At 37.0% G+C, this 13935-nt stretch overlaps 1 protein-coding gene across 7 annotated transcripts in view; it reads right to left on the reverse strand.

The window, feature by feature from the left end:
* NCOA1 (nuclear receptor coactivator 1) overlaps nt 1–13935 on the reverse strand; it is a 329445-nt gene that overhangs the window by 92373 nt on the left and 223137 nt on the right. For 6 of the 7 annotated variants that reach the window (XM_039345935.1, XM_039345936.1, XM_039345937.1 and 3 more), the window contains 2 exons: nt 8843–8948; nt 1160–1326 (listed from right to left, as the gene is read on the reverse strand). In XM_039345935.1, coding sequence (XP_039201869.1) covers nt 1160–1326; nt 8843–8931 — 256 coding nt within the window. In that variant the 5' untranslated portion in view covers nt 8932–8948. Of the gene's footprint in view, nt 1–1159; nt 1327–8842; nt 8949–13935 lie in introns of those variants that run through there. The other variant, XM_039345941.1, reaches the window with a different exon arrangement.

Raw genomic sequence — 13935 nt, forward strand, 5'->3', positions numbered from 1 at the left:
ACTCCTAAGCAGCTGGAAAAATAGAGAATCAGCACTGGAGAAATAGTTGAGCATTGACTCCAATATAATAATTGTCCCCTGAAATCTCCCCAGCAATCACATATACACAGGCTATATAAGATACATTGAGGTGGGGATGGGATTGAGGAAAAATACTGACTTTTCTTTGAATAGTACATTTTAGTTCAATGAGGAAAACTACTGATTGTATAAACCGGCATCTCAGGCAAAAAATACATAAATATAAAATAAGTGATATGGGGAATCTACTTCAAAATGCACTGGGGATTGCTTTTGTAAATAACTTTGGGAGAGTATTGTATCAGAACAGTAGGAAATACAATGAAAGTGCATAACGTTTCTCTGCTTGTCAATTTCTTGCTTCAATATATTCCAAATTGATTCCGCATTAACTTTGCAGGATACAGAATTAGGATGTTATAAAGAGAAAATCATGGGGGGAAAAGAACAATGAAACATTAAGTATCCATCTCTCCAGCAGGTCTTCTGCTACATTTCAATCCTCCCGAAAGCTGTTTGCTAATTTACAGAAAAAGTGTACAATATATCCTTCATTACATGGAGTTGCACATAATATGCAGCTTGGCTTTCGGTTCTATGGCTCAATGCCCCTCAAATGTATTGAACTTGTTTTGGCTGCTAATACTCTCAGTGTAAGTCCAATATTTGTTCTACCATCCACCAAGTAAGGATTAGGAATGGTGTTACTACTTGCAATTGTGTGTTATTACCTTTGGAATGAGATATTAACCCTGCATTAGTTTTAAAAAAATAACTTTGGCTCCTTCCTTACAATCTGCATATAGTGAATGTTATGATCGAAACACAGCAGAAGTTTACCTGAAATCCCTTATTAAAAATCAGGTTATCATTGTAGAACAGTGAAGATCTTATTTTCCCAGTTCATCCAGTGTGAACCAGGAAGAAAATCTTATGCAAAACTTGAATTTTGATCAATTGGGCTTTGGTAGTGGATGATTGATAGGATTCTATTCTACCTTTGTGAACATTCTTCAAGTTCTCCCGTGCTTCCTCAAGAAGATCCTGGCATATATTTTATATACCATTGCCTTGTATTATAAATTCAAGAACACAGGGAATGAACAAAAAAAAAAGACAAAAGATTTTATAGCTCTACCTTGTTCGAGTCTTTTCATCTGCTGAATTTGATCAACTGTTTTTTTTAGAATCTTGCATTTGTCTGGCTTGACACTCAGGCTGTCAATCTCTCCAATATTGGCTGAAAGCAGTTCTGCCAGCTCTTCTAAGTATTTGTTCTCTTGCTCCCTGCGTCGTTTCTCATTGCTGTTAGAAAAAATCAATTCATAGTTACTGAATTCTCCATAATCAAAACCTATGTATGGTTTATTCAGAAATAATTCAAAAGCCAAACCAATAATAAATCAAACCAAATATCTGAGTTCCTTGAATACTTGGGAGTTTTTGTGAATACATCCTAAGCACCCATAAACTCACTGAAATCTAATCTGTTTCAACGTTAAAACAGGTATGGATGTGGAGGGAGGGACCACTGAGGAGACAGATGACACAAGATGAAGAGTGAAGCTGACTAAGCAGTAGTAAGAGCATTAGGGTTTATCTTGTGGTGATAAGAGTGGTGCAGTGAGCTCATTTCTTCACTCTTAATGTATCTCCAGAAAGCCAGCTGGTGGCTTCATTTCAGGTGACTAGGTCTCTTTTGATAAGGAAGGGTTGTGGGAATCCTTATAGGTTCCCTGCGAGGAATACTGTTGGCATTTGTTTGATAGAATCACTTGGCTTTGCTTGAACTTGGACTCCAGATATACAGATCTTATAGAAGAGCCTAAGACGTGTCTGAACTCAGTCATCTACAGAAAGTTTAAATAGATCATTCCTGAGAAAGTAGAGAGGATCCTTATTGCTGTATTTTTACCTCTGGCCCAGAAGATGTGGGAATCTGGTTGAGGAGAAACCCAACTCTGACTCAACCCTAGAAAGACAGAGTAGCTTTGGGTTTTTAGTTCCCCACCCCATAATCTGGAGATGCATCATCTTTGATTTTTGAGGGAACAGGGAGAAGTGGTGTGCAATTCTAGGGTTCTCCTGAATTTATGACCCTATTTGGTTGCAGGGGGGCTTTGCACAGAAGCAGCCAGGTTACTTACAGGACCACATACTGCCGCACAGTTCCCAGAGACCGGTGAGGTCCCATAGATTGGGCCTCCTTCAGGTCCCATCGGCCAGACAATGTCGGCTGACGGGCCCTCGGGGAAGGGCCTTTTCTGTGGTGGCTCCGACCTGGTGGAATCAACTTCCCCCCGAGGTTCGAACTACTCCCACCCTGCCAGCCTTTAAGAAAGCCATTAAAACTCTCCTGTTCCGGCAGGCCTGGGGCTGATGTCTCCGGGGGGGGGGATATGATTGGACACGCTGTATGAATGTATTTATTTTATTGTTTTATTGTTAGATTATTGTTTTAATTTTGTACGCCGCCCTGAGTCCCTTGGGATTGGGCGGCATATAAATTTTAGAAATAAATAAATAAAATAAATCTCATGTGCCAACTGTACCTATTGCTGGACTAGAAGGCCTGCTGACAGTCAGTCATTGTAGTCACTGCCTATTTGGATAATACCATGCTTGAAGGCCATCCAGAAATTACAACTGGTCCAGAATACAGCAGTGTGCAGTTTCAAGTGTCCCATTTCTCCATATGACACCACTGCTGCACCAGCACACTGGCTTCCAGTTTTTTTCTGGTAGTTACCTGAAAAGACCTGAATAGTAGAGGCAGGTTATTTGTGGGGTCACTTCTCCCTGAAAATATCTGCCAATTGTGCCAGGTCCAGAAGGCTTCTAACAGGTAGCTTTTCCATCAAGCATTGAATTAGTGTGAGGCTGGAGCCCAGCAAAGGTGATTGTTAATGTATTCAGAAATTTTGTTTTTGGAAGGTTTGTTTTTTTTGTGATGTTCAGGTTGTTATTAGTCTACACCATCAAGCAAAATCAATGGGGAAGTCATCAGAAGGTCGTGATCACGTGACATCTCATTTAATGACCCAGGGGTTCACGGTTAATGATGGAACTGCAGAATTACAGTTGTTATGTGATGTGAACATGTGACATCACAATTTATGACCATATCTCTTAACAATGGCAATTCTGGTCCCAACTGCCATCATTATTTGAAGACTACCTGTATATTTTCAATTTCTGATTGTTTGTATCATCTTACCAAATATTTTTAATGCATTAACTTTTATGACATACGGTATTTTTGTGATTAACTATCGGTGGTAATGCTTAGGTCAGCTCTTAAAATTGCTTTCTCAGAAATATCAAATATTATTTTCTCATACAAAGAAATACACAAAGGAAGACTATATTTTGTTAACTGCTGAGATATTTAATAGGAAGGGGAAAGCTAAAAAGGTCATGGTAGGATGGAGTTGATGAGAACCTCAAAAAAGAGAAACTTAAAGCAGAAAATGAAATCTATGCATTTTGGATAGAACTAAAGAAGGGTAGAAGGAGTACAATAGTTACTGTTGATTTAAAATTGGGTTGAGTCATATTTCCTTTTCTTTCCTTTTACTGTAAGTCACACCTTTAATTTATTTGGCTTGCATACTCTCTTTCTGCACTTTGCTTACTCTGGAACAGTGCGATAGTATGTATGTATTTCTCTTTTGAACTGTCCTAATTCTTTCCTTTTTACACATAACTTATCTGAGGTGTCCGTTCTGTCATTAAGGCAGAAAAAAACCCAACTTGTTGAATTAAAAGGAGTTCAATGAGGGCAAAAAGCAATTGGTAAGTTGCTACTGGGGATAAAATGTGATAGCAGCATGCCAACAAACAGAGTTAATAAACTAAAAGACAAAAATGAATTAAGAAAGATAATCAATCTCCTTGCAATAGCAATCACTTCATAAACAAAACTGAAATGTAGCCAACAGATCATAAAATCAAGCAATGGAAGAACAACTAACTATTATTTAGTTGCAAAAAGCCAATTCTACCGTTTGCAATGTTTCCCCCCCCTAAACTTAAAAAAATGAATAGCTAACAGTTATAAGCTGCTTAACAAGTCCTTTCCCCAGATTTCTGTTATTGATCAGACTTCTATTTTTGCTCCATTTGTAACACCTTCACAGCTGGGAATACAGAACCTAAACAGAACCACTCTTCCACCCCTTTCAACTAGTGTCTCCATTATTTGGAAGAATGATGTAGTTCCTAGAATGCTGTGCTTGATCGTACTAGTAAGTGCTATAACCACATATTAGTAAATGTATGTAATTATTCTTTCCAGGTTTCATTTTTTCAGAATTAAAACCTCATTTATTCCCAGAAATGGAGACCTAACAATACTAAGGGTATTCTCTCCACTCTTGGATTCCTGCTTTAACAATGTTCTACTAGTTCAATTATCTTTTTTTTGTTTTTTTGTTTTTTTCATGCTGTTCTTTGAAGACCATGGATGACCCAGATAAGCTGTTGAAAGCAATATTTTTTTTAAAAAGAACAGTTACAAGAATATCTTTCTTTCCCATACTCAAGTGAAAATTCTGCTAAACACTAGCGCATATAAGCTTTAACATATGTCTGTCTGTCTATCTGTCTATATGTATGTATATATATATATATATAAATAAATCTGAGAAAGGTAAAGGTACATAGGTTGTGGAAGAAATGGGAAATATTACTATGGGCTTCTGGACATTTTTGTTCAGGTGAAATTAAAGAAAGGGCGGGTGGGTAGGAAACCAGTAAAGCAACATATGTGAATTCATTAAGATATTAACAACTCATTGCCACTGTTGCTATGGTAATATAAGCTGCAACTGATGGAAAAAATAAAGCAATTGCTTTTACAAAAATGCCTAATAAGAATAGTTTCAGTCAGCTACCACCATCAGTAACAATTAAGCATATAGACTCCAACCCAGAAGAAAATGGTATATTAGCAGGCTGAAATTAATTCTGACAAACTGTTAAAAACCTCTGCCAATTAATCATACAAATTAATTAAGGCTTTAATGAACTGAACTGGCATGAATATGCAAGTGAGTAAAAGAACAGTTTAATGAAGAGAACACTCTCCTTTAGATGATACATGCAAACAGAACAGCAGGAGCCATCTTAGAAGGTGTGCTGAGAAGAAAGTAAAATAGGAAAAATATACTTGTTAACCAAGGATTAACTTTTGCCCATTCTACAATGTAGTATTGGGGATGTTAAGTTAAATGAAGACAGGGCTCAACCAGTTAAGATCCTTACTTAGAGAGAGACTGAGCAAAATTGGGCTTAAAGTAGTTTGCTCCAACATTGTCTTCAAACACAAAATCAAAATGTAATGGAGACTGAGATATAACTCCTTTTAAAAAATAATTCTAGCTTCTGTCTGTCTATTTCTTGGGGTGTTCGGTTGAGATGGGAAAAAGAGACCCACATAAAAGACTGGCATTAACATCAGTAAAGATGGTCAGTTTAAACTCACTAAATGGACACCAGAGATCAGCATTATTACTTTATTGCTTGGAGAATATCAGAGGATTTAATTAAAGTTGCCAGATCTGTTTAATGTCTAATTTCCATTCAGGACATATCACATAATCCACTGTCTCACTTTATATGGCCACTGGGAGTCACAACTTAAGGATTTACACCAGGCATTTCTAAAACTCTAATACTTTTCCAGTGAAGGAGACAGAATCATTTGTTCATCTTCTAAAGCTATATATATATTCTGCTAATAATTCTATTTATAGAGTAGTTTTTGTACAACAGAATTAGCAGACACAAACCTAATATCATGAACAGCAATATCTAGAATCAAGTGGGAGAAACCTTTGGCTTCGAAAGGAACCCTGCTTCTGACATGAAACCTGCCATTCACTACTAGAAAAATTGCAAAGGAAGACTACAATTGGGATAAGGAACTGCTGAACTAGAACAATCAATCAAGAATCTGACACTATCCATTTAAATTTGATTACAAATAGCTGTTTTCTATTCACTATAGTTATTAATTAACTTGTCAGGGTTAGGGTGGCTGGACTGCCACTTAATTGCTGTGCCTGTTAATTGTTATTTTGCTTCACAGAATTATCACAAGTGCTACGTCATGCACAGCACCAATTTTATGTATGTATGCATGTATTCATTTTTTTCTGCATCATCACATTTATACTGTACCACTGAATTTGGAATGTTTCACAGCATTTTACTATGTTACAATATAATGAAAATAAGTATATCTTTACCTGATAATATGAAGAACTACAAAAAGCCCACAGCCTTAAAATTACATAAAAAAGCAACAGACGCTTTATATAATATATGATATATATATAGTCCTGCCAACTAATTGACAGAATTGTGCTGTAATAAATATATTAGTCTGCCAAATGCTGCAATACTTTGTTTTTAGGTAAGAAATGTAAAGGCTTTTCCTTTTTCGTTCTCTTTGCTCATTAAAAATTTACAAAATGCATCCAGACTTCCTATTCTACACCACATTCTCCTTCTATATTATTATTTACACATTAATTCTATGAGCAAATATAGATTTGTTTCTCACTGTTCTCCTAGAAGCCATTATGGAAACCATTTCAGCATTAGAGAAGGTGAAAAATGTTTTGAAGAAATAATAAACTAACTTCCACTGAGCTCCATATGAAAAAGGAATGAGACAGTAAAGTATATTTTGCACTGGCTTGGCTGGGATCAATTTGGCTCTACCAGTCTCTCCATTAGAAGCTACTGAATTGACTCACTGTGGCAATTATCATATGTAGGTTTTGTTAATAAGCTGGTTTTCTTCTTCTATGCTTTTGTCCCTTTTACATCAATGTCTGTAGACTTGGATTTTTGCATAGTTCCCTAATTTTGGTACAACAGCAAATGATTCCCCCAACTTGCTGGTTGACAAACTGAGGAGACATTTTCCTTCGTAACCTGTCCTGAATTGTAATAGCATGCTGGTATAGTTCACATATACTTTCCTATCCATTATCCATATTTTCAGCAGAATAGATACGCCTGGAATTCTATAGAAATGTTCAGTATTAAAAGAAGATCCACTTGCAACTTTTATTCCTACAATTTTGGCAAAGGATAAAAATAATTTTTGTTCTGCCAGACTTTTAAATACAACCAGTATTAGCATCTACATCTGACAGCAATATTGATTTTATTATTAATCTAAGTGGAATATTGCAGTAGCTATTTGTTTAGCATATTAATAATAACTTTCTTCCAGTTTAGCTTTTTTGCAATTAAAATTTATGTTGGAAATATGGAATATAAATTAACTAAGCAAATGGGCCTATAACTTGCTTGACCTCAGAATTAGGCTCCTATCGTGAGGAGTTTCTGAACTATGGAAACAGATGAACGACCAAACAGAAAAGAAAGGAGGCATGGGAATACAGAAATATGGAATTATGTAAGCTCTTTTTCCTTAGCCTTTATGCAGCCGAAAACCAAATGAAATCTCTAGTCATGTAAAAAGAAACCATGAGAATAGATGAAACTAGCAAGGATAGCCCTCTCATAATCTGGTCTGAATATCTACATGGAAGGGGAAAATTTGCTGTTAGCACCAGCAGCATAGCTGTTGTTTTTTCAGGATTTTTGGACCAGTATGGTTCAACATATTCCACCATCAGCCATGGAAACTCACTAAGTGACTTTGTATCATTTGCCCTTTCAGTCCAATCTATCTCACAAGAGTTGTTGTCAAGAAGACAAAACGGAGATATTAATGTACACTAACTTGTGTTCCTGAAGAAAAATCAGGATATAAATGTAATAAAGAAATAAATGCCATATTCCATGGAATATTTCTTTGGAATAAGTACTACTTTGCCACATATTTAAACTTGTTGCTATTTATAGTTGCCAGCTATCACAGTTACTTCCAAAATTACCTTCCTCACAATTCCTCATAAAGAGGAACAACCTTTTCATGAGAGAACTGTAATGAAGAGTGAAATATTCTGGAAATATAGACAGTGCAAAGTGGGCTGGCATGGAGGAATAATGCAGTATTTTGTACCACTCCTGAGTAAAATGCTGGAAAAAAAATGAAGCTGAATTAGCAAGCAAATTAATTTGCAAACAAAGCCATTACTGGAACTGTATACCATGTTAAGAAATTCAAATGGGGCAAGTTTCAAAAAATTCAGTATATCTACTCTGATCCCAATTTCCTGTGAGTTTTTAAAGTACTCAAAAATTACATTTTAAAAGAAAATTTGGTATTCAGTTAACAAGGGGATTTTTAATTGACTTTTCCAACAAATGAACTGATAAAGTATTAGTGCTCTAACTAAAACCTGAGAAGCAAGGTTTTATCAATTTATGAGAAAAAGATAATTATCATTTTCTAGTTTTTTTTTAAAAAATACAATATTTAGGGAGATGGCCAATCCCCTTCTAGATGTCTTTAGATATCCATATAATTTGAAGATGCAATCTATTTTCATTTTAAATTTTCTTGTATTTTAGATTTTGAAACAAGAGAAATATTAATGACCATAAAGTGTGAAGTGTGCTACAAACCCAAGTCAATCAATAAGTAAAAACAGCTTCAGTCACAAGTTGCTCCCCAAGAGAGAAGACGAACAGATGGAGAGTTGTGTTCCATCTTCCACAGTAGATACTCACAAACAAACAGCCAAACACTGGTGGGATGTGTGAACTTATCCGAGGGGATGAAATCTGCTCCCATCTGCTTGTGCAGAAAAAGAGTGCCAGAAAGCAAAAAACAAAACAACAAAAAAAGCCCTTCCTCTATCCTGGCAGAATAATCTCCTAAAATTGTACTTACCTCTGGACCAGAGTGTCGCATGGTGACCCCTTCCTCTTTTGAGAATCCAGGTTTCCCGGGTCCGTAGAGTTGTTCCCAAGGCCACTCATATTGAGTCAATTCTCACCTGAGAAAGAAACAAAGAACATCATCAAGAAATGAAACAGGTGGAAAGTGATGGAAAACAGATAGGGAATGGTTTACCCGCAGCAGCTTCAAGAAGCAAGGCTCAAGTGACCTGTTTAAAGAGGGGGAAGATTACCTAGCAGCTTCCTTTTTCTTCCACAAAACCATACCCAAATATTCACTCAATTTTAAATCGGTTCCACAAGATAGTATTTGTTTGATTTTACTTTATTAGCTATCAGCACCATTGGTTTCATCTGGACACTGTGCATACAAAATAATAGCTTCAGTCTTAACAGGACTAGGAAACAGTATGAATTATTATGAATTATTATAGTACTTTATAGCACAACTTTATATACTACCTACCTAGAAGTCAATCCTAGTCTTACTCTTACTCCCAAGAAACTTTGCATGGGATTATACACAAGCTTTTTCACTATTTAATGGATTTAAATTTTATTTAGTATTTGAGAATTTAAATAGATACTACACACCAAAGAATCTAAGAAATGTCATTTTGTTCTTCTTATCTATACAGCTAGCCCTTGACTTATTAGTTATGACAATGCTGAATGAAGAGACATGACCTATACCAAGCGTATAGCTGGTGTAATGCTTCTGGGGTTACATGGGAGATGCAAGTTGGAACAAGCCTGGCATGGCCAGCAGCTGCCTCAAATACAGTAGAGTCAATAGTAGGAGGGAAGCCATAAAGATAACCTGGGTGCAGAGCATTTGGCCCTTTCCAGGACGCAATGGTTTTGTGCCAAGCTGCTAGACCAGGCTGGGACAACTGAGGCTTCCAGGAACAGTTGTCGCTTCACACTGCATTGTGGCTAAGGGGCTTCTTGTAGCCCCAAAGCTGTGGGCCCTGAGCCACAGCATATTCTTTCCACAACCTCCCTATGCTCACACACACTGCACTCCCTCCAACTTGCAGGCAGGGCCTGTCCCAGGCCTCACAGAGCATCTCCTGCCTGGGACTGCCTCCACTTATTTAACCCACATATCTGGAATTACAACATCAACCAGGAATGCTGGGTTTGCAGTCATTACATTGCTATGGTCACATGACATTTCATTTTACAACCACATTGCTTAGTGACAGAAATTCTGCTTCCAATTTTGGTCATAAGTTGAGAACTACCTAAAAAACAATACTGATAGAAAAGATTTGGAGTAAGATGCTATCTGGCAAGGAATTTAACTCTTTTAAAATCATAAAATCATAAAAATTACCAGATTTGATGAACTACGGTATGTCAAACAAACTTCATCTTTACATAAGACTTAATGTTCTGAACATGCAATGTTATAGAGGTGATTTTATATATGCAATGTGTTTTGATATTGATAGAACAGAATATTTGTAACTCAGGGTTAAATTATGATTATGTCTGATAACGAAACATCTGCAAGAAAACTGCCAAGCTCAGAGAGCACCCAGGACCACACAATGTGTTTTGGAAAAAAAAATGATTCTAGTGCATTTTATTCCTTTACATTTTTACTATAAAATCAAAATTTCATCTAAGCATTTTAAATTAATGTTTTTTTCTGATTTCTCCTTCAGGACTACTAATAGGCAAACATATTCAATGCTAAAAACATGAAATTAATATTCAAACTAACCAGAACATTTACACCAATATTTTGAAGACATCAGAGTAAAATCAATTTTATATTAAATGGGTATCAGTAATCAACCACATACTTATTTGCAGCTTGGATTTTTTAAAAAGTCCATTGGATTCCGAGGACAGATTGATACTATCAAAACTAAGTAGGTAGAATAATTAAATACACAACATTTAAATCACTTAACCAATTCAAAATGATTCTTCAAGTGTTTTTGCTAAGATCTGAATCTCTGTTAATAAGATGAAAGCATCTGTTGAGAGCCAGAGATTGTTTTAGCAATATTAGCATCACAAATCAATAGAAACCACACCCTTGTGCCAATTGCAATGGAAACACTGGTCACTTGTCCTAATTTATGAGGCTGACAATCAAGAAGAGAAGGACTACTGGTTTGGAACTAATGACTACAGATTTAATTTTATTCCTCCTTCCTGGCATAACTGAAGACTCATACGATGTCAGAAGAAACATAATCAACCATGGGGGGGAAATGTTGGCTCTTTCAAAAACCCCAAACTGCAAAACTCATCAGCTCTAAGTACAAGAACTGTATGCTTTACATTATAAACCTGCCTTCATTTTTCTTCCACTTCCTTCACAGCCCCTACAATTGCTTAAACTGCTACTTTACATTCAGTCCTGATTCTGCTTCAACAAAACAATACAAACTTCAATCTGCAACAGCAATCATGCCAATGTGAAAACCTTTGAGTTTGAGTCATGCAGGATTGAACAATAATTCAGAAAAAAATCTTGAAATATCATTAACAAAATTTGGATCTTTTTCAAGAAGTTTTTTCAAGGTCAGGCCTGAAAAAAATACACATGTCTCACTTTTTTGAGTCCCAAAGAGAAGACAAGAAGGTAGTGACCTTGACAATCTGTCTAATAAAGTAAACGGGGGCTCTGGATAGAACTGCAGGTTTAGCTGAAATCTCTGGTTTTATTTAGCCAATTCATTAAATACAGTCAGGTATTTGTTTTTTTTTCTATATATAATATAAACCCAGTTTATTTTTGCAACAGCCTTTGCCAAAGCTGACAACCAAAAATAATTTAAACTATCCTAAAAATAACTCTGATGGCTCAGCTGGAAAAAATGAATCGACCCAAGAGCTCCAGATGAATTGCCCGACTCTAAAGGTGAGTCTTGATGCATGAATGGTAGAGGTAGAGGTAAGTGAATATTTGCAATTTTGTATACTAACAAACTGCACTGTCCTTGTTCCAGATACCATTTCTATGATCTAGGATTTTGCCTTGCTCATTGGAAACAGGAATCAAATAGGAGAGAACAACCAGCTAATTATTTATTTTGGGAGGATGGGAAAGAAATGAACAACAACGAATCCTATTTGCTCAGATAATATTTTGTCTATCTAAAGAGATCCAGAATACCTAGTGCAGAGGTCCTCAACCTTCCGTCCGTGGATTGGCACTGGTCCGTGGCATGCCAGAAACCGATCCACACAAACAAACAAAGCCCCATCTGCGGGATGCAGGCAGTACAGGAAACCATGCCCCCTCTGATCTGTGGTCCCTCAAAAGGGACCCTTTGATTGGTTTACTTCTGACTCCCAAACAGGGTTGTAAAAACACATTTTAATGAGGTATGCTGAGCCTACAGTCATACCTCATTAAAATGTGTTTTTACAACCCTGTTTGGGAGTCAGAAGTAAACCAATCAAAGTGATATAACTAAGACTTTCTTTCTCTATGTCTATGGAGATTCTCAGTCATCCAGGTCATGATTGTCCCAAAGGTGCTTTTCAGGAGACAACTGGACTTTCTTGTTTTTCTTTGAAGACCTTTCACTTCTCATCCAAGAAGCTTCTTCAGCTCTGACTGGATGGTGGGGAATGGAAAGATTTATATTCCTTGCAGACAGCTGGCCATCTGCATTCTTTCAGAGAACCATTGAAGCCATTTGGAAGTTTACCTGTGTCCTCAGGGTTACCTGAGTAATGCAAATGTGTGTGGAGCCTTCTTAGCTGCAGGATGTTTTCTGCCCTGTGTCCCTTCACTGTTGAAGACAGGCGCAGGCTGTTTCTTTCTCCATGTACTCCAATTTGCTTTCCTCTAACACAGTGGTTCTCAACCTGTGGGTCGGGACCCCATTTGGGGTCGAACGACCATTTCACGGGGGTCGCCAAACAACGCGGTCCGCCATTTTTTTTCTCCTTTTCCTTAGCTGTGCTACTCCCTTTTATTCTATTGGCTTTTGAAAGCCAATAGAATAGACTCTCTTGAATAGAGTCTAATTCTATTGGCTTTCAAAAGCCAATAGGAATTGTCCAGGCTGTCTCTGCCCTGCTGAGCCCGCGAAAAGTCCCATTCTGCAAATGGTGCTGCACCAGTTGAGTAGTCCTCGACTTATGACCGGTTGGGGGTCGCGGCATTAAAAAGGTTGCGAACCACTGCTCTAACGCAATCAAATGAATGGGAAGGGAATAATCTTTTTTTGAGGGCTTATCTGTTCCTTCTTACTCCTATCTGTGGGGCAGTCTTAATTGTTTGAAGGCATTGCTTTGAAGAAATGACTTCTGCTTAAGTGCTTCAGTCAGGGAAATCTCCTTTAGGACACCGATACTGACATCTAAATTCTGCTGAAGATGTTACCTAGCCTGGTAATGAAACATTTGGAAACCAACCCACAAGAAAACAAACCTCTACCCTCAACCTATACCCGAGCTACAGATATTTGTCATTATCACAAATCTCCTTTAGTTGTTGAGGTGATAGAATTGACAGGCAGAATTGACAGCCAACAGTTTTTTCTCAAGTGTTTCTTTCAAAGACTCTTGAATCTACAACTAGTTGCACTAAAGCCAATCAGCAAGAAATCAGAAGAAATGGACAGAATCTATAAGAAGTGAGAAGTCAAATTAAGGAGCTGCTACTAAAACAACAGATGCTTAAGTTCTTTTTTCAAAAGTTGTTATTTATTGTTCTGACAGCTGTCATCCAAATGCTTCCCATCTGAGAAAATGCAGGCAAAATCTCAATTAAAAGTGGTCAAGAGCACATTTAGCAAACCAAGACGTTTGAAGCATTTCTCTCTTTTATCCTGCAAACTTGGGACTTCTTTTTTTTTTTTACTTTTGCAGATTGCAAAATAGTGAAACCACCTGTTGATGCAGAGAGGAAATAATGAATCATTAAATAAACTATGAGCCAGAAATTGCATGACTGTGATTTGATTTTGTAAGTGAAATTTTGTGTCTTTGACTTCTCATTTGAAAGAAAATGTCAACAGTCCATGTCAAGCCAGTTCCACCCACCCATTAACAGCCAAAGAAAACAAGCACAACATTGCCTGGGGGCACACTGGAGAAACAGCAGGA

The sequence above is a fragment of the Crotalus tigris genome, unplaced genomic scaffold (assembly GCF_016545835.1).
Source record: "Crotalus tigris isolate CLP2741 ecotype Arizona unplaced genomic scaffold, ASM1654583v1 scf7180000017987.690289119674:8195010, whole genome shotgun sequence".
In the NCBI taxonomy this organism is placed as follows: Eukaryota; Metazoa; Chordata; class Lepidosauria; order Squamata; family Viperidae; genus Crotalus; species Crotalus tigris.